Source organism: Ustilaginoidea virens, chromosome 7 (genome assembly GCF_000687475.1).
Source record: "Ustilaginoidea virens chromosome 7, complete sequence".
NCBI classification, from domain to species: Eukaryota; Fungi; Ascomycota; class Sordariomycetes; order Hypocreales; family Clavicipitaceae; genus Ustilaginoidea; species Ustilaginoidea virens.
The window spans coordinates 983,892-1,009,982 of NC_057322.1; the positions used below are offsets into that span (position 1 = coordinate 983,892).

General features: G+C 48.5%; 12 protein-coding genes across 12 annotated transcripts; 8 read left to right on the forward strand and 4 right to left on the reverse strand.

Annotated features, from left to right (window-relative positions):
- Positions 1 to 484: 484 nt before the first annotated feature.
- UV8b_07894 (uncharacterized protein) lies at positions 485 to 1,956 on the forward strand (the record flags this gene model as incomplete). The annotated part of the gene is made up of 4 exons (XM_043145391.1): positions 485 to 524; positions 598 to 656; positions 728 to 1,795; positions 1,867 to 1,956. The coding sequence occupies 4 exons, from the start codon at positions 485 to 487 to the stop codon at positions 1,954 to 1,956; spliced, it is 1,257 nt and encodes a 418-aa protein (XP_043001326.1).
- Positions 1,957 to 2,718: 762 nt separating this feature from the next.
- On the forward strand, positions 2,719 to 3,507 carry UV8b_07895 (uncharacterized protein; the record flags this gene model as incomplete). Its single annotated transcript, XM_043145392.1, has 1 exon — positions 2,719 to 3,507. The coding sequence occupies one exon, from the start codon at positions 2,719 to 2,721 to the stop codon at positions 3,505 to 3,507; it is 789 nt and encodes a 262-aa protein (XP_043001327.1).
- Positions 3,508 to 4,218: 711 nt separating this feature from the next.
- UV8b_07896 (uncharacterized protein) lies at positions 4,219 to 5,249 on the reverse strand (the record flags this gene model as incomplete). Its single annotated transcript, XM_043145393.1, has 3 exons — positions 4,219 to 4,566; positions 4,699 to 4,974; positions 5,067 to 5,249. 3 exons carry the CDS (start codon positions 5,247 to 5,249, stop codon positions 4,219 to 4,221), a joined length of 807 nt encoding a protein of 268 aa, XP_043001328.1.
- Positions 5,250 to 7,338: 2,089 nt separating this feature from the next.
- UV8b_07897 (uncharacterized protein) lies at positions 7,339 to 9,203 on the reverse strand (the record flags this gene model as incomplete). Its single annotated transcript, XM_043145394.1, has 4 exons — positions 7,339 to 8,378; positions 8,462 to 8,573; positions 8,639 to 8,699; positions 9,088 to 9,203. The coding sequence occupies 4 exons, from the start codon at positions 9,201 to 9,203 to the stop codon at positions 7,339 to 7,341; spliced, it is 1,329 nt and encodes a 442-aa protein (XP_043001329.1).
- A 350-nt stretch (positions 9,204 to 9,553) lies between these two features.
- Positions 9,554 to 10,648, forward strand: UV8b_07898 (uncharacterized protein; the record flags this gene model as incomplete). The annotated part of the gene is made up of 1 exon (XM_043145395.1): positions 9,554 to 10,648. The coding sequence occupies one exon, from the start codon at positions 9,554 to 9,556 to the stop codon at positions 10,646 to 10,648; it is 1,095 nt and encodes a 364-aa protein (XP_043001330.1).
- Positions 10,649 to 10,718: 70 nt separating this feature from the next.
- On the reverse strand, positions 10,719 to 12,422 carry UV8b_07899 (uncharacterized protein; the record flags this gene model as incomplete). The annotated part of the gene is made up of 5 exons (XM_043145396.1): positions 10,719 to 10,889; positions 10,942 to 11,567; positions 11,621 to 11,984; positions 12,104 to 12,241; positions 12,309 to 12,422. 5 exons carry the CDS (start codon positions 12,420 to 12,422, stop codon positions 10,719 to 10,721), a joined length of 1,413 nt encoding a protein of 470 aa, XP_043001331.1.
- A 1,747-nt stretch (positions 12,423 to 14,169) lies between these two features.
- UV8b_07900 (uncharacterized protein) lies at positions 14,170 to 14,793 on the reverse strand (the record flags this gene model as incomplete). The annotated part of the gene is made up of 1 exon (XM_043145397.1): positions 14,170 to 14,793. The coding sequence occupies one exon, from the start codon at positions 14,791 to 14,793 to the stop codon at positions 14,170 to 14,172; it is 624 nt and encodes a 207-aa protein (XP_043001332.1).
- Positions 14,794 to 15,586: 793 nt separating this feature from the next.
- UV8b_07901 (uncharacterized protein) lies at positions 15,587 to 16,098 on the forward strand (the record flags this gene model as incomplete). Its single annotated transcript, XM_043145398.1, has 3 exons — positions 15,587 to 15,694; positions 15,774 to 15,837; positions 15,899 to 16,098. The coding sequence occupies 3 exons, from the start codon at positions 15,587 to 15,589 to the stop codon at positions 16,096 to 16,098; spliced, it is 372 nt and encodes a 123-aa protein (XP_043001333.1).
- Positions 16,099 to 16,731: 633 nt separating this feature from the next.
- On the forward strand, positions 16,732 to 17,435 carry UV8b_07902 (uncharacterized protein; the record flags this gene model as incomplete). Its single annotated transcript, XM_043145399.1, has 3 exons — positions 16,732 to 16,769; positions 16,869 to 16,992; positions 17,247 to 17,435. 3 exons carry the CDS (start codon positions 16,732 to 16,734, stop codon positions 17,433 to 17,435), a joined length of 351 nt encoding a protein of 116 aa, XP_043001334.1.
- Positions 17,436 to 18,137: 702 nt separating this feature from the next.
- On the forward strand, positions 18,138 to 19,027 carry UV8b_07903 (uncharacterized protein; the record flags this gene model as incomplete). The annotated part of the gene is made up of 2 exons (XM_043145400.1): positions 18,138 to 18,627; positions 18,816 to 19,027. The coding sequence occupies 2 exons, from the start codon at positions 18,138 to 18,140 to the stop codon at positions 19,025 to 19,027; spliced, it is 702 nt and encodes a 233-aa protein (XP_043001335.1).
- A 971-nt stretch (positions 19,028 to 19,998) lies between these two features.
- Positions 19,999 to 21,891, forward strand: UV8b_07904 (uncharacterized protein; the record flags this gene model as incomplete). Its single annotated transcript, XM_043145401.1, has 1 exon — positions 19,999 to 21,891. The coding sequence occupies one exon, from the start codon at positions 19,999 to 20,001 to the stop codon at positions 21,889 to 21,891; it is 1,893 nt and encodes a 630-aa protein (XP_043001336.1).
- A 1,761-nt stretch (positions 21,892 to 23,652) lies between these two features.
- UV8b_07905 (uncharacterized protein) lies at positions 23,653 to 25,834 on the forward strand (the record flags this gene model as incomplete). Its single annotated transcript, XM_043145402.1, has 3 exons — positions 23,653 to 23,655; positions 23,795 to 25,491; positions 25,552 to 25,834. The coding sequence occupies 3 exons, from the start codon at positions 23,653 to 23,655 to the stop codon at positions 25,832 to 25,834; spliced, it is 1,983 nt and encodes a 660-aa protein (XP_043001337.1).
- Between the last annotated feature and the right edge of the window lie 257 nt (positions 25,835 to 26,091).

Here is a 26,091-nt window from a genome sequence, read left to right on the forward strand (position 1 = left end):
GTGTGCACATATTGATAGCTGGTAGGAAAGTGAAATACAACGTGAAGCTTAGGACTAGTCATATTGTAACTGCACATTGCCATGTACCACCTCTACCAAATCCCGTAAGAGCGCTAGCCCTTCCTTCCGGCTAGGCCTAGCATCCAGAGTGCAGGGCAATCAAGTTTCAACCCGAAGAAAACATAGATAGTATAATGCGCGACGACTTGTCTCGAAAAAAGAATAAAAAGCGTCAGTGCTTTAGGTAGCAAGTTGGGGAAAAGGACGGGGTTGACGGCCTGTACAGATTACCAACGACATATCAACGTCCGTTACCTTGCTCGTGGATATTTTCTCGCTGCTAAAGTGGGGCAGCCATGCGCCGGTCTGATGCCGACAGAAAGATTTTCTACCAAACGCAAGCAAACGCAAAGCTCCTCCCCATAACTCACCGCTGGCCCAGGCTGGTTTTACGAAGAGCAACTCGACTAGGAAGCCCTGGTCGATGTCTGGAGCCATGTCCGAAGAAGAAATCGATCTTTACAGTATGACCAACCGTTGTTATCGCTCAACATCATCTATCAGCAATGCAAATTCAATATCTGACTCTCAACCTAGGTTTGCTCTCCATCGAGAGAGATGCAAGCCAAGAGCAAATCAAGAAGGCTTATCGCAAGGTGCGCATGACACGGTGTAGCGAAAGAGACTGCAAGGAGATGCCTACTTACTGCCTCCTTGATGAAATTAGGCCGCTCTAAAGTACCATCCAGACAAAGTCCCAGAAGAACAGCGACAAGAATCCGAGATCAAGTTCAAGGAGATTACCCAAGCATACGAGATTCTTAGCGATGAGCAGAAGAAGCATCTTTACGATACGCAAGGCATGGCTGCATTCGACCCATCTCGTGGTGGTGCCGAAGTGGATTTGAACGACATCCTGTCACAAATGTTCGGCTTTAGCATGGGCGGCCCCGGCGGGTCCGACGGCCCGAAGCGACCGAGAAAAGGACCCGACGAGGAGCAAGAATATAAAGTCACCCTTGAAGAACTGTACAAAGGCAAGACGGTAAAGTTCGCAGCGCACAAGCAAGTGGTTTGCGGTCAATGCAAAGGCTCGGGGGGCAAAGAAAAGGCCAAGTCAACAACTTGCGACCGGTGTAAAGGCCATGGCGTGGCTGAAGCAATCAGACAAGTCGGTCCTGGTATGATGAGGCGGGAGACGGTTTTGTGTGATCATTGTCAGGGCTCTGGACAAGTCTTCAGGGACAAGGATCGCTGCAAGAAATGCAAAGGCAAGAGGACGACGCAGGAAAAGAAAGTCCTGGAGATTTACATTCCTCGTGGATCCATGCAGGGAGAACGAATTGTTCTGGAAGGAGAAGCAGATCAGTATCCCGACCAAATACCAGGCGACATTGTCTTCACACTGGTCGAGGAACAACATGACGTCTTCTCGAGACTGGGCAGTGATTTATCAGCTGAGCTGAAAGTCACACTCGCCGAGGCGCTAATGGGCTTCTCCCGCGTGGTGCTGAAGCACCTCGATGGGAGAGGAATCCACCTTAGCCGACCCAGGGGTAAGATTCTGCGCCCAGGCGACTGTTTGAAGATAACTGGAGAGGGTATGCCTATGAAGCGAGGCGAAGCCAGGGGAGACTTGTACCTCCTTGTCTCTGTCGAGTTTCCGGAAGACGGCTGGCTAAAAGATGATGCTGCCAATGAGGCGCTGCAGAGGATGCTACCGCCGCCGCCTGCGGCGATTGTGGCGGATGAAGTCGATGAAGTCGACTATGAGGATGATGCGGACATTGAAAAGGTACGACAAATCCGCCGCATCTTGGTGGCGTTGCTTTGTTTTCCGACGAGCGCTGCTGACAGTTGTTCCAGATGGGTGAAAACTCTGGAGATCCTCGGTTCATGAGCGAGTGGGAGGATGAAGATGTTGATGAAGGCCAAACTCAATGTCAAACTCAGTAAAGGGAGTCTGCTGCAGATCTTGTTGTTCTCGCTTCAGCCTTGGTGTGGTCAATAATCCGAGCTAGGGGAGCGCTACGGGGGAGATGCATTATCAAGGAAAGCGCGTGTCTTTACTTTTTAGGTTACTTTGAGCGACGACGCAGGGGCTAGAGTATACAAACACTGGCGAGTATGCGGCGTGGCCTAGCCATGGAGTTGAGGCGCATGACAGGCAGGAGCAAGACCCTGATTATGGATAGATTCGACTCTGGTGCTTACTGCCATCACAGGTACGGACGTATCAAGGTGTGAATCTAAATGGATATTGGCGCATTTTAAATGCGTGCCTGTTTGCCGAGTGTGAGAAGTCAACCGGGTAAACCTGACATGATGCCCTTTACTTGGAGATCAATGTCTTGAGAAAGATGTTCAAGGCGTCAAACTTGTTAGCATCGCTTCAATGCCGTAATAGGAAGCCAGGTACGGACTGGAAGCTACCAGCAGCTACGTACCTGTAAGTGGTCGTTCTCTACTCCGTAAAGGTTCCTGCATACCTGAAATCACCCCACTGGTTTGATTCAGCATCAGCCAACGTCATCATCCAGGCTTGCTGGCTTGCTAGCTTGCTACATGAAACTCATCATTTCTGCAGCCCATCTCAGCGGTTGATTTGATATTCTCCTCTCTGCCTTTTTTTCTCTCATATCTTACCCAGGCCCCGTGTATTCAGCGGCGCCCCCCAGCCTAAAGAGGACCTTGTCTAAGCGCCGACGTTGCCCGATAATGTCGCGAAAGGGCGTCGGCATCGGGGCCTTTGACAGGTCCCGCCTCACATCCGCTCACTTTGCATCTCACGGGTCCTCTCTCCGCGCGAGCAATGCGCGAGCCCTCGAGACGCAGCTAGCCGTCTTCCGGTCCCTTCTTCAGCAGTTCGCGCAGACCCACGCCAAGGACATCCGGTCAGATCCGTCGTTCCGAGCGCAGTTTGCGCGCATGTGCACCGCCATTGGCGTGGACCCTCTCGCCAGCAGCAGCAGCAGTGGCGGCGGAGGGAGCTCGATATGGGCGCAGCTCCTCGGAAAAACAGTCAATGACTTTTACTTCGAGCTCGCCGTGCGCATTGTGGAGATATGCGGCGCGACGAGGGGCGAGAACGGCGGGCTCATCGGCCTGCCCGAGGTGCGTGACCGGCTGTCCAGGGGAAGGACCGAGTCCGGCGCCGCCACCATCTCGGATGATGACGTTCGGCGCGCTGTGGAAACGCTCCGTCCGCTGGGGGGTGGATACAGTATCGTGCCTGTCGGGCATAAGGAGTATATTCGCAGCGTGCCGAGGGATTTGAGCAACGACCAGGCGGCCGCGGTGGAAGCCGCCCAAGTTCTGGGCTACGTCAACGTCAGCATGCTTCGAGATAATCTGGCCTGGGAAGGAGCACGGTGCCGTACAGTTGTCGATGACTTGGTCGCCCAAGGGATGTTGTGGATCGACAAACAGACGGGGGGAGAGTGGGAGTACTGGAGTCCGATCTTCATGGTTGACGTCGACGCGTTGTCTGCGTCCGTGGGTGATTGACGAAGGGCATTCAAACCCATGTTCGTTCACCGTTCAACATTTTGCGGCCGCCTACATCGCAGACCTTCACACTTTCGCTGAGCCATTGGAGCGCGAAACTATGGCACGATACTACTCCGTGTTGAAAACAAAAATTTACATTGCTACAACTCATGTCGCTCATGAGAAGGGTTTTCCGCCACTACGATTGTGGAATAGCTGCTTAGTGACGAAGCTGACCTCCTACATGTCGAGTGGCTAGAACTGTCACAGGCCAGAAATGACTTGCACAGACTCCAAGACGCTCCCGGAAGGCCAGGAAATGATGGCGTCGACATTTTGGCAACCAGTCAACACAGGGAGGGGAATTTGTGTGTCTGTTGCAGTTTAGGACAAATCTCAGACTTGTCTTCTTTGTCCCAATAAACACCTGAACCAAGTACAGAAACCATTTACAACGTGGCATACCGGAAAATCTTAAACAATGAAGAGTCTGCATACAAAAAACCCATATATTCAAATCCTTGACCTCATGATTCATCCCACCGAGACTCCAACGTCCAAGGGTATTTCGAAGCCGTTGGGATTGCGGTCAGGTATGAGCTATTATTGATAGGCAGCACACCAAACTTCTCACCTGCGTGTTTGCGTACCCATTTCGGTTCCCCAGCTAACCCGAACGACCAACCATGACATGAACCATGAAACGAGGCCGCATACTCGGTTACACTTTTAGTACTGTGGATTGGGGCCCATTGGAGGATAGTCATCAGCGCGAACCATACCACTGGAGCGACCGTCACCAAAGTGTTTCTTGCGTAGAGCAGCAAGGCGCTTTTTCTTGGTCAGGGTGTTGATATAAGTGCCGATGATGAAGGAGATGACATTGAAGAAGGGCACCCAAAGCTGGTCCGGAAGGAATTTCTGCGCAAACGCGAGACAAATCGGCGACGTGATCCAAGACACACGCATGACTCTCCAAAAGCCAACCTTGACCGTCGCGCGGACCTGGTGGTAGGTGCGGGCACCAGCGATAAGGGCCATAGCAATCAGGTAGATGCTGTTCTGAATAGGCGCAATCTGAATGAGGCAAGAGGAGATTATTCCAAGAAATTAGTAAATGTCGGCATTCTTAGGGCTAGTACAGCTTCGGCGTGCAACCCGTGGACACGTCACGATGATGAGAAAAGAGAAGGATGGGCCAGAACATACCACCAGATTGCTAAGCACAATCTGCAAAATCTTTGCCTTTAGACTGGTGCGACCGCGGAACACTTTCTGCAATAGCCAGATCAAGAAATGGCCCAGCGGAGCGCTAACAAGAGCACCGTAAGCTGCCATCTTGGGCACACGCGAAGTAAAGTAGTGGCCATGCTTGTTGCGATCCTTGGCAAGCCATGAGGCAATAAGCTCTTGGGCACCGGCCAGGGAACCAGCCGTAAGCATCTTTGTTCGCAGGGGATTCGACTCGAGCTGCTTGATATAGGCCTACATTCCGCAAGGGAGCGACGCCCGTTAACTTCGCAAGCTCATCAATCCACTCGCGCCAACGAGGGATCGTGGGGAGGCCGAAGACATACAGCGAGATAGCCTTTGGTACCAGCGTTCTGTAAACCTCCGGTCAACATTGTACCGACCTGCTCGGCCAGGGGGTGTTTGCCGCTGGTCCCCGGAATAGGACCCTTTGTACCCTCGGGAACATGGCTGGGCATGACATTCTGGACCGTTTGCCGCAAGGTATCCCGTTCAATTTTGACCGACATAGTTGCAGCTGGCGTTTGGTCGGAGGATCCGGGCGTTGAGAATGCGGGTTAGCGGCCTTGATCCTGCTGCATACAAGAGTGCTTGTTGTGACGCGAATCGAGCTTCCTCCTGACAGGAAACCGGCGGCGACCAAGGCGGCTGCAATCAAAGCGTTGATTAGAATGAGCGGACCTTGGAGTGTTTTCAGAACGAACGTTCGGGAGATGGAATGATGATATTCAAGTTGCAGAAAGGGAGGGGGGTTAATTGCATGGAATCGCTGTCGATGGTCAGCGCATTTGTTTACACCTCGGGAAAAGACGCCAGTATAAAATCCAGGTGCCAACTCTGGAGAAGTGGTCGGCTGGTAAAGTGGAGGAGCGGAGCAGACGAACGAGCACCTCGCACCTCGCAGCTCCAGCCCCAGCCCCAGCTGGTAGGTACTTAGGTACTGTACCGAAGTTGTTATTGTTTTTCCGCCGATACTCCTTCATGCCATGCAACCAACCTGAGGAGCTCACCCATGGCCCTGCAGACAGGGGTTGACCACTTGCAGCCGGCTGGAATATCGCTTATGTACACTGTAGCATAAGTGCAGAAATGCATGTGCAATACATCTGGTGTATTTATTGAAACTGGCCCAAATAATTAGGGAGCTAATACGAGACTTGCAAGTTTCTACTCTCCTTTGTTTCCGGTTTTTTTGCCCTTTTTTCCTTCTTTTCTTTCTTTTCTTCTCTAAAAAAAGATATTCTCTCTTCATATGTTATTTACACTATATCAAAGGCAAAAACATATCTTCACCTAGTCACGGCGATCAATGGGAATAGAGTTAAAGCCACTGGGCTCTATTAACAAGGCCACGGCAGATAAAGAAAAATGGTAAACCGAGATTGATATTGTTGCGGTTAAGTTATATTGACAAATTGTCCTAGTGGCTAAGGAAAGAAACGGACGGAGGCGGAACAGTGACAGTGTCCGCTCTTGGTCCGAGCTGAGGGTACAGGTCAACCGACCTGTGTCCCCCCCTTGTCATCCGACCCCCCCATAATAACTTAACTGACCTGACCATTGCTGTGGGCTATACTCTTAATATAATTGGTTTATTAGGGAATAGTGGGTCAGGTCACTTTGTATAGAAAACTATATAGAGAAGTACTTTCTCTAATATTTTACTAGGTTCTTAGGTAGGGGTACCTAGTAAAAGAAATGAAAGAAGTCACTTTATATAGAAAATAATATAGAAAGGTACTTTCTCTACTATTTCTTAGGTTCTATAGTAGGGGTACCTAGTAAAAGAAGTTAAAGAAGTCACTTTCTATAGAAATATATATATAAAGGTACCTCTCTTTCTATCCCTAGTACCTACCTAGGTAGGTACTAGGTACTTAGTAGAAATATAAGAAGTCACTTTATATAGAAAAATATATATAAAGGTACTTTTTCTATCTATAGTACTTAAGGACCTAGGTACCTACCTAATGAAAGAAAGGAAGTCACTTTCTATAGAAAAGTCTATTTAAAGGTACTTTATTTACTTTTAATATTAGGTTCCTAGGTAGGGATACCTAGTAAAAATATAAGGGAAGTCACTCACTATAGAAAAATATATATAAAGATACTTATAGTCTAGTGGCTACTATAGATTAAAGGATCTACTATTATTTACTAGCGTATCTCTATATTAGGAAAGAGCATTGGTCAGGTCTGTTAAGTTATTATGGGGGGGTCGAATGACTAGGGGGGGGCATAGGTCGGTTGATATGTAGTCTCGTCCGAGCTTATGTGCAATTACGAAATAGACGGCAGAGCTGAGTGGTTCAACCGCTGTTGACCAACTGTGGGCTTGTGGGCCTGTTTCACGGGTTATTCCTAGCAACGGCTGTGGTTGCTAGCCAAGGTCTGCATACATCATTGACCTAGGAGGCTAATGGCAATTGACCTTGTGAACTGGGCGGTTCATGTCTAACCTACATATGACCGAGGTTTCAATTAACTCGCAAACCCCATGAGTAGTTGAATTTGCAACTCCCATAAAGCCCCATTTTCCCGGCAAAAACCGTACCCCGGCAAATAACGAGGCGAGGCATCCACATCATACCAAGGAACTCAGCCTCCATCTTCACGCGCCTCAAGCACCCGCTTCATCATCCGATCACCTATAATCTTTGCTTCGGCGAAACGAGGTTTAAAAAATTCTTGCGTACTCACAAAACGCTTCTCCCAAGTCTCGAAATGGCGCAGGGTGACGCATTCTGCCCAGCCTCGTGCTGCAAACGTGAACTCGAGGTCGTCGCTTCGGTACGTCTTGTCATCGACAGCTGTCCGCAACGTATCGTCTAACAAGACGGTATCGCGGAATAGGTGTTCCGTCACACCCAGCCGCAATCTGAAGAGTGGCGTGCTACACAGCATGTGGTCATATGGCACAATACTCAGGGCAGCCCAGCAATCAACCATGGCAAGAAGACTGAGATGGTTATTAGGCCTAGGTGGGCCATCTGTAGGCTTTCCCAAAGAAAAGGAAGACAAAATGGAGGGCTCGATGAGAGGACGCGAAGCCCTGTTCGGAGCTTGCCCAAACACCTTGTCTCTTGCACTGTATATTCTGTTACGGAGACCTTCCAAGTCACCCTCGAGCATTAATTTGTACAAGGCAGTGACACTCTTCGCGTATTGCGCCACCTGCTTCCTGGCTTCGGGATTCAGGATTGCTAGCCCGGCGTATACGTGCCACTTCTGGCTATAGATTCGGAGCATAGTGTTGATCTTGACATTCTCAATGCCACCCACATACCGGTTTAATTCCCACGGGAATTGACTGTTTGCGTGCCAGGCTTTGCCCATGGATAGAAACGCAGCATGCGTTACTGCCTGAGTATCGGCAGTGATCCGGTCGTGTTCTTCTGCGGTCAAATATACGTAATTCGACCGCAGACAGCCCAAGACTGTCTCCACCTTTCGCATGGCCTCATCCGGAGCGCGATGTTGAATGAGGACCAAGGGTTGGTTGTGTGTATCGACACCCGGACCATGAAGCGAGTGGCATGAGATAATGTGCACGTCGGGGGGAAGGTGATTTTCGAAAGCTTGAATTTCGGGCCATTTACAAGACGTTTGACCACCAACAATGGAGCCCATTTTCGTTGCTGCAGGGAGCGAGGCACATGTCAGATGGTTCCAAGGTGAAAATACAACATGGGTGATGGGCAGAATCAATGGAGATGCATACAAGGTCCAAATTGGGCAATTACACGATCGATTATGGCAGCTTCGACGCTGTATATGATGTAGTCGCTGGCTCGCGAAACATAATGGCCGTTTCGGCATATCTCTATGTTACTCTGGAGCCGGCTTCAGTATGTCTCTGGCGCAGGAAGCGATTTGACAAACCAGGCTGGTATCGTACTTTTCCAGCATATTGTACTTTGAGGCTATCATATCTATCTTCTCTATCGCAAGCCAAGATCCTGTCGGCAGCCACTGCATGTCAACGTTCTAGCAATCTACTTATTCATTGGTTAGCGTTCGTCTGTACCGACACCACTGTGAATACACACGGGGACAAAGACGAATTCTTATAAGAGAGCTTCTTCAGACAAATGTTTGTTAAGGTAGCAAGCGTTTACATCAGTGAGAGCACGAGGCTAAGCCCAAGGACCGGAACGGGCCAAGAGCGTCCTCGAACAATGCTCGAGCCAAATGCGCTCTAGTCATCATTGAAGCGGATGCGGTATGGATCGCCAAAACAGAGAGAGAGAGAGAAAAACGGCTGCCAACTTACCAAATTGCATATTCACATCACTCCTGTCCAATATTTTGACTAATGAGCCAGCGTAATGGATCAAACGCACTTACCTCCATCCTGCTGCAGATAACCTGTCAGCATACATCTTCCCCATGTCGCCCATGCCAATCAGGCCAACAACAAAATTTTTCATACCGCAAGGCGGTGATGCCGATGCGGAGGTCATTGGGTCTATTGCTCCTTATGAAGTCTGAAAAGGGAGGCTCAATTGCATCCTCAGCCAATTTGCGACTGTCTTTTTCTCGACCTAGAGCGCGACGGGGAATGTATTGGTAAGCTGTTGTTTCTTCGTTGGCGAAGTTCAAACAGATCATGACAGCAGTGAGGGAAAAAATTTCCAATTTAAATCTAACCAAATATAGTGTGGGTCGCTAGTCGGCGTTATGTAATCATTTGAAAGCTCAATCTCCACCGCCGCGTTATTCGTGAACTACCAAAAAAAACCACCAATAAAAACGCAAGGATGTTCCCAAGAGCAGACTGCAATTATCACATTAATTACTCGGTGTATCCAATATGCAAGCGGTATTTGCAAACGGGTCAAACGGTTCGGGACAGCTGGGAATTGGTCATTCAGAGGATGTTTCCACTCCCAAGCCAATTCTCTTCCATCCAGAGCCTCCAGCTTCTGAAGTAGTCAAGATAGCAGCTGGTGGCAACCATACTCTTATTTTGACCGCATCCGGAGAGTTATATGGGAGCGGTAGCTGGTCAACTGGCGCTTGTGGCATTCCTCAAGATTCGGTGGACGTACCAGCGTTTCATCCCATCCATCTCGTCCGTGAGGGAAGCAGCCTCGAAATCGGCCGAATCGTTCTAATCGCAGCGACGTGGACTGCTTCATTCATCGTTTCGAAGGACTCTACAGGGAAACGGACCAGAGTGTTCAGTTTCGGAACAGGCTTAAAAGGGGAGCTTGGCTCTGGCGAACTGATTATCCGCTCATCGGCGGTTAATTTGCTTCCAAACTTTCCGCCAAAAGGTACGGAAATAGTCGACCTATCGGCTTGTATGGGACATGTTATTGCTGTCCTTGACAACGGCATTGCCTACGGCTGGGGAAATTGTCGCAAATCTCAAGCTGGAGAGCCTCCTGGCATTATACATGAACCTCGAAAGATAGATGACGTTGGTTTCAAGGTACACCGCGCAGTTTGCACAAAGGAAGCAACATGTCTTCTCGGCACACCTGAAAGTGGACATATACATGTATTGGGATCTGATAAATGGGGAATCATGTCCAGCTCTCCAAAGAAGCTGTTACCTTGGAAAGATGTAGGGGCGGGCTGGGGAGCCGTTTATGTATTGGGGCAAGATGGGACCTTACATGGTTGGGGTAGGAATGATCATGGCCAACTTCCTCCGGCGAGTCTCCCTCCAGTTAAGCAAATCGCGATTGGCAGCGAACACGCTGTTGTTCTAACCGAAGACGGTGACGTTTTCTCATGGGGTTGGGGCGAACACGGCAACTGTGGACCTGATGTTGGGAACAACGATGTCAAAGGCAGATGGAATGTGATCGCATCGTCCAAGTTCATCCCTAGAGGTTCACAGATTGCCAAGATTGGTGCTGGTTGCGCGACCAGTTGGGTATGTGTCGAGCGTGAGTGATACATTTAATTTCAGTGACGGTTTAGGAAGTCATCGTGTGGGATTCCCCAAGCTGTCCTGATTTGCGGCTTTAGTCAGGAAATAACGCAAGATTCTTAACTTGAGAAAGTTTCTGTGTCGGCTCCAGGTACGTTGACTCGGCGGCTTGTGTTTCTGCCTGTGCATTGGATTCTACTTCACGGTGTTCGAGGCTCGCGGCATTTTCCTCGTCGGCAGGAGTCATTTGCATCGCAGATTTGTTCTATAGAAGTTAGCCCTTTGACGAACCACGAGAGATGACCACTTCATCATACCGGGTCTGCACTATGATCCCACTCTAATCTGACGTCGTCTTCGACATCTTCGTCCTCATCTCTGACAGGTTCCCACCCTGCATCGTCTACGAATAGACTCTCGGATCGTATAGTAGGCGGTGGTGGTTTCTGGGATGGTCGCAAGTCGAATGCTCCTATTCTTGAAACACTGGCTCTAGCGGTGCCGAGATGCGGTGCCGGGACTGATATAGCTGATTTTTGGGGTGCAACTGCAAGTTCAGGTGGCTGACCAGTTTGTGCGTGCCTAGCCGCTTCAAATGGCGTGACGCTCGTTTTACGAGATGTCGCTTCCAAGCGTGGGCCTGCACTATTTCCGGTTCCCTTACGAATTTTCCTGATTTTTTGGTCAGGGTTACTTCCTCGTTCCCCGACAGTCATGATTGTGAATTCGCAGAAGAGTGCATCTCCAGAATAAGTGAGCTGAATGGGTTTTGCGGGAAGAGAGTATCGAGCAGAGATGGCGTTTCCTGTAATCCCAGCATGCTGAATAATTGCACGAAAGTCTTTGACGGAGATGACGATGTGCAGCTTGTCCTCAACGTCAATGTCATCAAACTCGTCAGCTTCAATAGCTATAGATGTTTGTAATGGCTTTTTGAGTACTGCTTCATGTGATTTTAGTATTGACCCGGTATTTGATGTAGTAATGTCATCTTACCTTCTTCGCTGACTGTCTTCTCACTAAAACAAGTAAAGTTGACGTGGTCTCCATCGGTGTTGATATCAAGATACTCAATTCCTGGTCCAAAATGGTCCATGAGCTGACGAAGAGTCCTCGATGATATTGTCCAATGATGTGGTGAATCCTGTCTATTAAATTTTGCATGAACGGGGGCAAGAATTTGAAAAGGCAAGTGATGGGTTGATGTAAGCCCGTTGCGGAAAACGATACGAGCGACGAAGCGGCTCTTGATGCCTTCTCCATCATCGATGATAACATCACATCTGTCAATGAGGGTTTGCTTTTCCGTATCCCGTTGACTATCTGAGACCGAACGGCTGCGGAAAAGAGAAACCAGAGCCTATATGATATCCTTAGCAATGCAAAACTAAATTATCTTGCAGGGGTGGCTCGTCTCGCTGGCTCAACGAGTTGCCAAGGAAGCAAGAAGAAATATGGATTGCTGAATGGGAAACGAACTCTAATGTACAGAGTACAATAAAACTTATCCCGGAATTGTCCGGCTGGTCGGAATTGGTATTTGGAGAAGAACCTGCTTGTAGTGAATTTGAAGCTGGCGTAGGCGGATTTGGAGTTGTTTAACGTTGTAAGAACAAACTGGACGAGGTTGCAATCTTAGCAACAAAGAAGATCTAAATCATAGCTCAGCTGAGGGAATAATTACCGCATCTCTTCTTGCTTCTAACGAAACATCGTCGCTGAACTTATTGAGGCATATCAATGTATCTCGAAAGGCAGAAACGCCTTCATCACTCAAGGTGAATGACAGAATAGGCATGATCCCATCGGCAAAGGAACGCCGGGTCTGATTTTGCAATATAATTGTAACAGTCTAAGTGGGGTTTTTTTTTTTTTGTTTCTTGATACAGAATAGCTTTATTCTGAATAGCGTTCACTTCAATTCTAACTTAGGTAGACGTCAAAATGTTATAGACAGTGAACGACGTTCCGTGGGTTTAGTTCGGTAAGTCTAAACAGCTTTGGCCGTGGGTGTCTTGGGCGCCGCAGCTTGTAGCACTTATACTTGAGTACTCTGGTTAGATGCATACAATAAATGCCTAAGCCTGTATGCTGTATCAACATGGAAACCTTAGGTACCTACCTACCTTTCAGCAGCTCTAGTTCGTCGACAGTTAGAATATCGCCCTGAAGAGGTCGCGTTATCAAATTTCGATTTCACTCTACGATGGCAGCTCTTCTGGCGTTTTCCCAGCTAGTACCGGGTGTTCGTCAAGAGAAGACTTCACTGTCCACTATTCAACGATTCTTCTTTATTTTTCTTCTTCTTTCATCCCGCTAAGGGCTCGAGAATAAACTCGGACTCAATTAGTTTTATCGTCACAGATTTGCCGTTTGGCATGATTGACTTGAAGAATCCAGGTTTTTTTTTTTTTTTCGAACTATAGCTAAACCAATTGCTGTGATTGCCGATGCAGAAACTATTCCTCATACAATAGGCACAAATTGATTGCAACCGGCAGAGAAAATAACGCAGATGATGCGCGACATCTGGATGTAGTACATAGAGCCACGGATGTGTGCCTCGACTTTGAACAAAGACCCTTCGCGTTGATATTTTCGATCGAGCCATGACGTTAAAAGCTGTCCTCTTTACCCAACATCATTTGCGGCCAGCATGAGGTAGCGCCAGAGATATTGTCAGTGTGCTTACATTTGCCCTGTTTTTATTGTAGCTTCTCGAAGGCCTAGGTGAACAATGAGCGGCTGGCTTTAGGCGCACTGTTAAAATGTTTTCTACCTCTCGCAAGACCTTATGTCCGTCCTATTGATCCTTTCTTCCGTATACCTCGTGGAGACCGGGAACTGTATACCGTTTGCAATACAGTTCCCTCTTGAGGCGTCAACTCCCCAAGCTTTGATACATGAGTTATCTAGTAGTTTGGGAGACCTGAAACATGAAGCACTTTTTCCTATCCAGATAGTTGCAAGTGAAGAAGCCATGATGAGCTTTCAAGTACCCTCTTTCATGACTACAAACTTTCGCAGAGTTGTGGATTTAGGAATATGTCACACACACCCCATTCAAGAAAATATTATTCCAAATTGGCTCATTAAATAGTCAGAAAGTGGAATTCATAGATAATGCCACGAGAAATAAACTGAGGTACGCAACAAGAGACCCTAGAGTGCTTTCCCACAGCGCGTAGCTGCGAAAGTAGACAGCAAAGTACGAATTCCTATAAACAACCGAAACGCCATAAGTACCCTTCCAAAAGTATGTCTCAAGAATCGTGAACAAAAAATAGAAATCTTCACCGCAGGAAATACCGGATCAGAACCAGGTTGATCCTCCTGTTCCACGGAAACATGTTGTTCATTCGACATCGAATACCATGCATCCAGGCTGAAGTATCCATAATAACTGGCGCCAGTGGTAGGCTGCATCATGAAACACGAGCACACGCCCAGGTAGCTTCCTAAACAACGCCCCTGGCAGACCTTTACAGATGCTGAGAGCAATCCGCCATGCAGATCGCAGCTCAGCGAGCGCTCTGGTCGTCATCCTACATGACCGTAGAGGCTAGTAAGCGAGACTCAACATCATCCATACCGATACCATCCATACGTGGTCCTTCCATATTCTGCAGCCTTGATTCGATTGTTTGAAATCTTGGTTCGTAGCCTCCAGCTCGAGCCTCCACATTTTCCATACGTTTTTCGATATTATCTAGCCGCTGCTCAATACGCATAAATCCTTGCGCCATGTCATGACTCAACCGATCCAGCTTGTTTGTAAATGATCGGATGGTCGTGGCAAGGGGTGCGTTTTCTTGCCCGGGGGTTCCAGAGGGCACGCGAGGTTCATGGTTATGACGAGGTTCCTGTAGAGCAAACCTCCACTGATTTCCAAGCTGCACCTCGCATACAGCTTTCGCGCGGAAAGGGCAGTCGATTTTGCGAGTGGACGGGTTGCGCTTCTTCGCTGTGCTGTTGTATTTGACGCCTCCTCGATCGCAAACCAGATCATAGCGTGTAGGTTTTCCGTCACGATAATTTGACGCACGAAGTTTGACGATTCCGTAGCCCTGGTCCTTTGCGACACGTTGTACTGATGCCATAAGATCATCAAATGATCGAAATATACCTTCTGGCGGCGGAAGGAGAGCTGGCGGCGGAGTATTTGGCATTGTCATGGATTGGGCCACGGTGGCGCGACTTATCGAGGCGAGGGTAACGCGTTGTTTAACCTGTGCAAAGGCAAGGCCGCAGAGAGTGTAGCTAGCCCGTTGGGTCAGGGAATCGAAAACGAAATATATATCAGGAGATTTGGCTCGTCTTCTCGTATGACAGACACTTGTTACTGTGATGACTTTCGTTCGCGCAAGCAAGGCTGTAAGAAACTTTAATCCGCACTGTTAACAAGCTTGGAGGTTATTGAGGTAAGTGGGTGGTAATTCATGGCTGACCAAGGTGGAGCAAGCGATAAAGTCACGTTGTATGTGACTGGTGTCTTGTGCTGAAAGGATCCCCACTGAGGGGCATAGAGTGGGTAAGGCATTACATAGGGTCAACTCGGTACGAAACAAGGGGTCAAAAGACTGATTGTCGGTCCTTGCCCGAGGACGGCACTGTATTAGCATTCTTCCTATGTGCATAAGCCAGGCTTTTAACGTCCGCTGCTGCTTTTGCTTCTCTAAAGTCTCAATTGGACTGGTCAGGAACTGGATTTTTCTAAGATTTCGATATCTCTGCGAGAGGCGCACAGGTGGTGTTACATACCTGTAGTACGGAGTAAACCTAAATGTAACCTCCGCCACCGGGGCCCATCACTTGTCAACACATCAATCATTCGCCCACTTATTGAAGCTCATAACATCTCAAAGTTCGGCTTCTACTACCTCCCTTGTTAGGAATATTTCAGCGAACTCAGCCACTAATACGAGGCGACGTATTTTGTGCTCTTCTCAGTGTTAGAACGTCATGAACGCTCAGTCAACGAAAGGCGGTGTTATTGATACAGACGTGCAAGTCATGGATGAGGCTCAGTTAGAACAGGCTATGAAGCGCCTCAAGCTTTTGCACATCAAGGTATGGCGCATCCCACACCAAAGGATGTTTCAACAACTCTGAATACGCTGCAAAGGTAGTGCTGACCCGGTTGCGCTAGGCGCGACTCCTACGAGACACTATTCCGAGAATGCTTGACCCTTTGGTACAAAAACATGCATCGCGTGAGTCTTTGAGTTGGCTGAATTAAGAAGATACGGGTATGCTAACTGATGCCTTTCGCAGCCGATGCACTATTCAACGCTTTTGTCAAAGCAGTCAACGATGCTCGATTGGATGTTAAAGAATTCGTAGATTTGATGAGGGATGACACAAGCCAGCAAATATTTGCCTATGTAGAGAAAAGTCGGAACGAAAATCCCCTAGGTATAAAGCCATGGAGGCACCGAGATCACCCAGATTGGTTCAAAATGGATAAGGACTAACAGCTGGTACTGTAAAATATATTATTTATCGAGGCGTCGAGCGCGTTGGGATTGTCATATCATCCAAGTTAGGAGCTTCAAGCTCTTCATTACAGAGATCATATTTTGCTTCTTCAACAAGTTCTACGACGCAGTGGTACAACGCCTGGCCCTTGACTTTTGATAATAATATATCGTTCTACAGAGATGCCATTGTGATGTACATGATCGTTTTCAGTCATCAATGACTTACACGAAACCCACGGATGCAAACCAGAAATCTGAAGACAACCTGCGACTTTTGTCAAACGCCCACAGCATGGCGTGACTAGATACAACAAGTGATAATTTTGTGTAGTTTCGAGCCATTATCATAACAAGCATCAGGGACTTTCACTTCTGCAATATGAAACTTGGGCACTTCAGAAAAGGGTAGACAGGCCCACCTACCTTAGGTACCCAAGGTTGAATGAGGTGGCCAAGAAGAGATAGGTCACGTGGATCATATGGGTCCTTCGCACCGAATGTATCCCTCTGATTCGTCAACTTAGCGGGCACAAATCGTTCTCCTCACCCACACACATTTTGTCCAAATCTCGAAATTCGTTTCTCTGGCGGAATTTTCACTGCAAACTCCCAGCACAACCAGCAACAATGGCGACCCAACGAGTCACTTACCGCCGTCGCAATCCGTGAGTTTGGACTCGCCCCGAAATATACAATTTAATTTCATCTTCTCGCGTCAGGGTACTCATGCTGCTCTCTCGAACGCATAGCTAATCCTTTTCCAGCTACAACACTCGATCCAACCGGACTCGAGTCATCAAGACCCCCGGCGGCGAGCTTCGACTGCTTCACATTAAGAAGCGCGGTACTGTACCTAAGTGCGGCGACTGCGGTTCCAAGCTGATTGGTGTAAGTGTTCTACGCTACCAATTCGAATTCCGCAAGTTGCATCGTGAACCTCGACAGAGCTACGCGGCATACGTCAATCACAAGTTGGACAGTGGCGGGCCATTTAAGCTCAATTTGGGATGTAAAGAGGCGGCACTTGTATATAAGACGCTCTCGGATGCGGATGCATACTCGTCACGACTCTCAACTTCTACTATCTTCACCTAAAGAGGTTCTCGACTAGATACATTTGGCTGACCGAAGTATCACTTCAGATCCCTGCTCTCCGACCCCGAGAATACTCGCAGATCTCCAAGCCCAAGAAGACAGTTCAACGTGCCTATGGGGGCTCGAGATGCGGCGGATGCGTTCGCGATCGGATCGTGCGAGCTTTTTTGATCGAAGAACAGAAGATTGTTAAAAAGGTTCTCAAGGAGCAAGAGCAAAGCCAGAAGAAGAAATAGTTGATGGTTCTGGCCATGGAATTGCTTTACTGCGTTGTGCAAGAACTTTTTTGAAGGGAATGGCTCATTGCTTTGGTGTTCAATAGGGCTTAAAGGAAACTGCATGATACATGGAGGGCTGAGCCCGGAAAAGTTGGGTCCCATGCCGTCATTACGACTGCACCTCCTCCTTGGTGCTTGAACGATAAATGTCAAGTAAACAATCACTTGGTGTATCACTGCATCACGTTTGCAACGGCTTCTCTTCATTTCCGTATCAATCGTGCAACCCATATGTTCTCCTGTCTGTGGCATGGACTCGTCATTTCTGCATGCCACTAATTATTGTATGGTATGGGAGAAGGTGCTGGATCGTGTGCATTCATAGCTGCGAAACTTGTCACCAATTGCTCCATAAGAATAAATTACGTCTTCTCACTGAAATACGCCTTGTCACTATGAAGTGTATTCTGTTTATTTTTGTTGCTGCCAGCTCTTTCGAGGTGGGTGGGGATGATTTGATTGAAGTCTTTCGGGCTTTGCTCTTCGGAGAATGATAGACTTGCAACTTGCCACTTCAGTGACGAAAAACCAAAACGCATCGAAGAACCTTATCGGGCACAAGATTAGTTTCTCAATCCTTGCGGAAAGTAAATTGACGATTTGAGAGGGGGTTTTTGAGCGCAAGTCACCATTCTTCTACATCTAACCTCTCCAAACAATATGGCGAGCAACTTCCATGGTTGTTACTGCAGCCTGCGCAGTGCACGACCGATTATTCGTCGCCATCTGTCGCATCCGTATGCTATTGGAAGCCGGTCCTTGATTTCCATTGCGCTTCCATTACCCCTGTCGAGATTACCACCTGCGGATCTGAGATGGCGCGCGAGGTGTTTCCAGACAAGCAGATTTGCTCTCCGTTCGCACCGGGATGCACCCTCCGAGCCACCACCGACCGACTTCAACAACTTGAATATGCTAGGTGACATTCCCGTGCCGTCAACATCTGTGGATGTTTGCATGTACGACGGCTTTGGTCTCAACAGTGGGATTACAATCAGAGGTGGTGATGGGGCGCTTCTTGTTGACGGGGAAGCTTTTGCTTGGAGGCCATGGGAGGCCGTGGGCTCACTTAACCTGCTGAATGATAATGGTCAATTTGAGCTTCCTCAAGAGGCTTTTGGACTTTTTGATCTGCTTTGGCCTCGACCAGGTACGTGAACGCCGTCAAGTTGCGCATTTCTTGCGTCTTTCGCTTTCAGGGGCATTTTGGATTGCTCGCATACGCCATGCGAAGGAGTCTTGCTGGCAGGGCTTGAGTTGGGCCTCTAAATAAGTATTCATTCACTGTTTTCACTTCACTGCCGATTCATTACCTAATGTCCTTTTTTTTTTCAACAGATTTACTAGTACTTGGCGTTGGCAAACAGAACCTCCCTCTCAGTAATAAGACTAGGAAGCACATTGCCGAACTGGGTATGAGAGTCGAAGTCTTGGATACTCGGAACGCTGCTGCGCAATTTAATCTACTTGCCACTGAGCGTGGTGTTTCCGAGGTCGCTGCAGCTCTGATACCTCTCGGCTGGAAGGAGGGAATCGGAGTTTCTGAGTAGGAGTTGGTTTTTCTCAATATCGTTTGGCACTTGAGGACATTCAGTTCTTATTTGCCTGTGTAAAATATCGACAGGTTTCGCATCACGTCACGCACCAGGAAACCGACCCATGACTGAAAGAACGACTCTACTTTCCCATTGCAACAAATGCGAATAAATCGGTCAGACATGCAGAGTCTATGTGTTTCCACTCGCAGATGTTCATATAAGGATCAAAATGAGGTTGGAATTTTCCGATAATGCAAAAGTGACTATCATTCATGGTACAGAGCAGGTGACTGTATGTCCATACACCGGACTTAGATAATGCTAGGATGCGACAGGAATCAACACCTATACCTAAGGATGTTTTAAAATCCTGAGTGTCTGATGTTTGACGTATCCCACAGCTCAAGTTCAAGTGCTGCGACCTTTGCTGTTCTCGAGTATGTAAGACGATAAAGCCTTCATGGGTGCGATATTTTTTCGTCCAAAAAATCCAAAAAAAAAAAAAATGAAAACATAAATCATGCATCCTGTTGTGTTTTAATGGCATTACTGCAACTATTTCACGGACTTGGTCCAATTGGGCACGCGATTGGAGAATTTCGTTCCATCATGTCTTAGAACGTCTCGGAACTGCCGTCATCGTTACACACAAATTGGTAGGCCGACGTTATAAGACCAGCGACGTGGACCCCCAAACCAAGGGCTGCAAAAACATGGCTCTTCTTGTCCCCTCCACCCACTTTTTGACGCACGCTCTTCGTTTATCGTTGCATCGCATCAACCTGTGATGGCAACTCGCATAGACGAGAGAGCTGACATCAATCCAACCCACCCCGAGCATCGCGTATCGATTCATCACCATCTCTCCATCCCCTCATATCCTGAGCCCAAACGTCGCTGTGTTCTGTGAATAACCAGTTATACCACGGCATGTCTAGATCGCATTCTGCGGGCCTTAAATTTGTGCCAACAGTTTTTTTTTAATGGCAGCATCTTCTGAATCTTGCCCAAGGGGAAGCAAAACCCTGGTGGTTGACTCGGATCACACAGATCCGCCCTTGCTCAAGAACAACTCACGATTCAAGACTTACAAAACCCGGCAATATGAATACCCCGACATCAGAGTATTCTTCAGGCCACACGCCAAGGAAGCGGAACTCCCAAAAACACCTGCCCCGTTACCGCTGCTGGTATGTGTACCGGGCTTAGGGGGATCTGTTGCCCAGTATGAACCCTTACTGACCAGCCTCGTTCATCTGGCCCCGTGCTTATCTGTTGACTTCCCTGGATGTGGGCGCTCTCGTTATGCTGTCACATCATGGTCTGCGTACACCTCAGAGGAATTGGCGGAGCTGCTTGAAACTATAATTGAGGACCATCGGGATAAAGAAGCCGGGCAAGGGGTAGTATTGATTGGGCACAGCATGGGTACGGCGTTGTGTGCGCAACTTGCGAGTACAAGTGGCTCCCGAAAGACAGGTCTTGCACAACATGTCATGGCGCTCGTGGCTATATGTCCTGTGTCCGGGCCGCCAGACGAGAAAAAAACAAGTTTATTCCGGAAATTGCTATGGATTCCGGGCTGGCTTTTCGGACTGTGGCGAATCTGGGATGGTATTGGAGGACCTTATAGTCCAAGCGTATCTCGGTTCGTGGGCGAACAAGCAGACCCTGAGCTCAGGACAATGCAGTATCGGTTCAATCAACAGAGCAGAACGCCAGTCTGGCGACGTATGGCATACGGTTCGCTTCCGGCCTTTGACAAGGGCATACCTGTTGGGGGTCTGCCTGGCCTCGACACGTGGGCCAATATTGATGTGCCGGTGTACTTGATCGCTGGCGAAAACGACCATCTGACACCACCAGCCGAGGTTGAGAAGATTATCCGCGTACTAGGTGGCGACAAGGAAAACAGTCACGCAAACTCCGCGCTTTACACAAGTGCATCTAAGAACAGCAGCAAAATAGCAGCAACAAGTCTTTCTGTCTCCGATGCGACAACACAGGTTGGGAATGCGGTCTACACCCGTACAGATGAAGACTTGAGGCTAGACACATCCTCAACGACCATGTCTGACAATGACAACGATCCGTCAACCCCAATCGAAGAAGGTTCAACGATTGTGCCTCCGCAGCCTGCACACCCGGCAAAAGTTGTACGCTCGTTTGTCATGCCTGCACCTGCAAATCATACTCTGCTGTATATGCCACAATACTCCAGAGTCCTCGCTGGACTCATCTCGGATTTTTTGGCGACTCATGTCACTCAAAGACTATCCTTGACCTGGCAACTACAATATTTGTCGCGCGAGGGCAAGTGGGACGTGAAGAATTTGAACAAGTGGAAGTCAGTCACACCAGTATCCCTGGCCATAGGACGACAGGGAAAACCTATATTTCGTGCTATGAAGACATTGCGGGAAGTTGATGATTTTCATTGTCCGTCAAAGTTCGTGGAGAGATGGGGATCCGTCATCAAAGTTGTGGTTGACATATCCAAGGATCAGCCAGTCTACGATCCACGTGGTTTGGAGCGTGGCAGCATACAATATCACAAGTTTCCCACCGTTTCTAAGATACCTCCTCAGCCTGACGAGGTTGAGTCCTTCATCCAGTTGGTAGACAGACTACGGGAAACGCTCAATGAGCGTGCTGTTGCAGAAGGCTGGGAATATCCGGAACGGTGTGTTGTGGGTGTGCACTGCCACTACGGATTCAATCGCACGGGGTACTTCATCGTGTGCTATCTTGTTGAGCGTTGCGGGTTTCGAGTACAGGAAGCGATTGAAGAATTTGCCCGAGCAAGACCAAACGGCATACGACACTCACATTTCTTAGATAGACTTTACGTCCGATACAACGTAGAGATGGGCTAATAAGGCACGGGTACTCTCCGACGCGGAGAGATCGAGCTCACTAGGCGTGCGAATGTCCCGGTCAGTGTGCTGCGGCAGCAGAGTATATGGAGAACGTCGACTTGGCCAAATAGCCAACGCCTCATCTGGATGAGGTGAGGTCAGTTTTCTGACCCACTCTACCATACTTTCGCAGAACTTCTCAGTTCTGAATGCCCGAAATCATTCATTTAACAGCTGAGCGTAAGTCGGGCCTCAAGTTGAGTGGAGATTTGTACGTTTGCCGTTCGATAAAGCGGCCCCCCGTTGCGGCACATAGCGTCCATTTTACCTTCAACAGAAGCTCGTGTAGGGTATTATGGCTCGAGTAGCTGGTTGAAGTCCGATACTGCAGGCGGACCAAAATCTAATAGGACGTACAATCGGAATAATTTCAACATGGCGCGTTGATTTCAATATGGATGAAAAACAGTGTATGAAGAACGATAGGGCCTTGAGCGAGGAGGCAGGGGGGGTTGAACCCATGATGGAAATGGGATATTTGGAATTAGCTTAATCTAAAGATCAATGTCGGATATGCACCTATGCGTATATGGGTTTGAAAGGATAGTAATCCTTGGAGGGAAAGAAGCTCTGGGCATTCGTCATTATCTAGACTCATAGATAGGCACCTGATAGCACTGGTTTATTTGCTAGATGGTGGTTTTAGAACCTGGATTGACGTGCCGGGAACGCTAAGTCTAAAGCAGAACTCGTACCTTCGCATATATTTTTCCATGAGTAGTGACCTGCCGCATTTTTCTTCCTTCCTGCTACTCCACACACATTTCACCTTCTACGCGATGGCCTCAGAAGCAACCCCGACGCCCCAGGCTACTATATATCATCATCATCATCATCACTAACAGCCTTATCAAGTAGGCCCTTCAATAACATTGGCCAGCTGCATCCTCTCAACGTTTCTACAGAATAGCACTAATACCTCCAGTTACGCGCAATCCTAGCCCTGGGCTAAGTCCCTTCTCTTCATAGGTGAATTTGCAATCAGGGCCTTCGCAAGCAGGCCATTTAACAGCACATTAGCCGGCTGCATCCCCTCAAATGGCTCAATACAGCCAACCATTTCATATAATAGGCCTTAGTACCTCAAGTTCCACATAATCTTGGCCGTAGGCCAAGTCCCTTATCTTCGCAGGTAAATCCCGAGGTAGACTCTAGCCAGCACAAAAGATGGGTATATTATAGGCCTCAATAGAAGCTCTATTTTATCAAAAGTGGCATCAAATCGCGATTTCCCTTAAGATTAGTAGGTATGCACACTTTAAAGGTTCGCAGCAGTAGAAATGCGGCAGGTCACTATTTCTACAAAAATATATGCAAAGGTATAAGTTCTATTTTAGGCTTAGCGTTCCCGGCATATACGAAAACCCCTCCCGCGCTCTGTTGATATACTCGTACTTGACGTAATTAGCCCTATCCTCCAATTCTGGGTTATCTAATCGGGTGGCTGGCGCCACGCTAGCTGCTAGCCCTTCAGGGCGCTATGGGTGAACCACTTTTGTTGCTCCGGTCTAAACCGCAGCGAGTGAAGACGAACGGTGCGACCTCTCGAAGATGGCAATCTGTCGTTACCATTGTTGAGAGTATGGTAACCGGATATGCTAAACAATTTACCATAATTGTCTCGACTTCTTTCACGATAAGGAGTTTGCGAGTTTCATTTAGCAGTTGTGGGACTTGGCCTCAGAATTGTCTGACGCGCCCGCAACCGCCAACAAACTCATGGTTAGTGCAAACTGTTATGCTATTGATCCTTTTCCCATATTTCCCACGTTTCTCGCCAAAGATCCCCGTGTGCCACGGTAGCTTCTCAAAATCTTGTGTCTCAGCTCTCTCTCGCACACACATCCTAACTCAGCACCAGGCGTCAGAGCAAAGCCCCCTCTTAGGGGACCACGGACAGCATGCTCGTGATCAAGTGGATGAGGTGACGCGTGTTGATGACAAAAGGGCCACGGGATGGCCCAGAATCCGTGAGATCGCAACATTCGTTTGGGCATTAGTTGCCACTGCCGCGTTAATAGTCGTTGCTGTGTGGACTCAGCACTATGAGCAAACATGCGGACACGGTTCTCGCGCGGCCAAACGGAATCTCATCTTCATGGTTTCTGACGGGATGGGACCTGCCTCGCTCTCACTCACCAGGAGTTACCGTCAGCATGTTGAGGGACTTCCTGAAGGAGACACTCTCACTTTGGACAGCTACTTCTGGGGCTCGAGCCGGACCAGATCCAGCAACAGTTTGGTCACAGACAGTGCTGCCGGCGCCACGGCGTTTTCCTGCGGCAAGAAGAGCTACAATGGCGCCATTTCCATGCTTCCCGACCTCCAGCCGTGTGGCTCCGTGCTTGAGGCCGCCAAGAGAGCCGGTTATATGACGGGTTTGGTTGTCACAACCGATATCACAGACGCGACTCCAGCTTGCTTCGCCAGTCACGTAATGCTAAGACAAATGAAGGATGAGATTGCCCTCCAGGAAATCGGACATGGACCCTTGGGACGGTCTGTTGACCTCATGCTGGGAGGCGGCCGTTGCCATTTCTTGCCGAATAGTACCGCCGGAAGCTGCCGGCTGGATGATATCGACGTAGCTGGACTAGCGCAAGACAAGCATGGATGGCAATATGCTGACAGCCGCAAGGCTTTTGATGCCCTAGAAGGCGGTAACAATGCGACTTTGCCTTTGCTCGGCTTGTTCGCCTCCACAGACGTGCCATTCGAACTGGATAGAATGAAGATGAACGACGTCTACCCGTCTCTCAGCGAGATGACTGAAACCGCTCTACGTGCCCTCGAAAAGGCTACAGCCAGGAGCGACAAGGGATTTTTCCTCATGGTCGAAGGCAGCCGTATCGATCACGCAGGACACATCAACGATCCTGCTGCCCAGGTTCGCGAGGTCCTGGAGTACGACAAGGCCTTTGGCGCAGTATTGAAGTTTATTCATGACAGCGAAACCGAAAGTACGTTGGTTTCCACCAGCGACCATGAAACCGGTGGTCTTTCCACTGCTCTCCAAGAGCCTGGCCATTTGCCTGTTTACAACTGGTACCCGCAAGCTCTGGTAAACGCCTCTGCATCATGCGAGAAACTGGCAACCAACTTGCAGAACCATGTATCCAAAAACGCCCAGTCTACTTCAAAGCAACAGCTCAAGTCATGGATCAACCACGAGCTCATTATTCCAGGCCTAGGCATATCCGATGCCACTGATGAAGAGCTGTCTCTCCTGGCAGATGATCCCGAGGGATCCGTCAATACATTCGCAGCCATCATTTCCCTTCGTGCCCATATTGGCTGGAGCACACATGGCCACACGGCTGTGGACGTGAATGTCTACTGCTCCGGTGGTCCGGAGACGGAAAAAATCCGTGGCAATGTTGAAAACACAGACATTGGTAAATTCCTCAGTCACTATCTCGAAGTAGACGTGGATAAAATCACCCAGGAACTCAGAGAGAAAATGACCAAAAAGTATGTGTTGCAGAGCAGCCAGCAACCGGAGAAGGTGTCCTGGGGATCCGACTCATACCATAAACTTGAACCACATCTCGACAACAGGTAGGGGGGCTGTACGTTGGAATGCAGTTCAGATGTTACAAAGCGTCATAGTTTATTAAGGTCTTATTTTCGCTTCGGAAAGCAAGTTGGAGAAGCAGAGCGAGTACCCTCGAGCTTCTTTGCAAAGCATAATGCCTGTGACTGGAGTTTCAGGAAGCAGCTAGATAGTAGCGACGTTATCTTCATGAGCACTGTTGACGTGCAGAAATTTCTTCTTTACGAGACTCATTGGCAGATTGACCAGGTTATAATTTGTCGTGCCCTTGTGTACCTGGTGTGCTCAACGATGAGGCTAGTCATAGGTCTGTGTTCTAGCATACGGGGGTTTGAATATGACAGTTGAAGTTCCGAGGCAGAGACATCGTGGCTATGATTAGCCCCCCTTCTGTATTAGACATCTCACTCACCTGGCTGACGAAGGTATCTACTTCGACTGTGTTTTTCTTCACTTTCATCCATTCTTGGTACTCCACGGAACATAAGAGTCCCCCAAACGAATCGTGACGCTTATGTCAACTTGGTCTAACTGACACCCGGTGATGAAAGAAATTTTACATTAAACACTATAAACTGTTAGCCCCGGCTTGCATCCGGAAACTG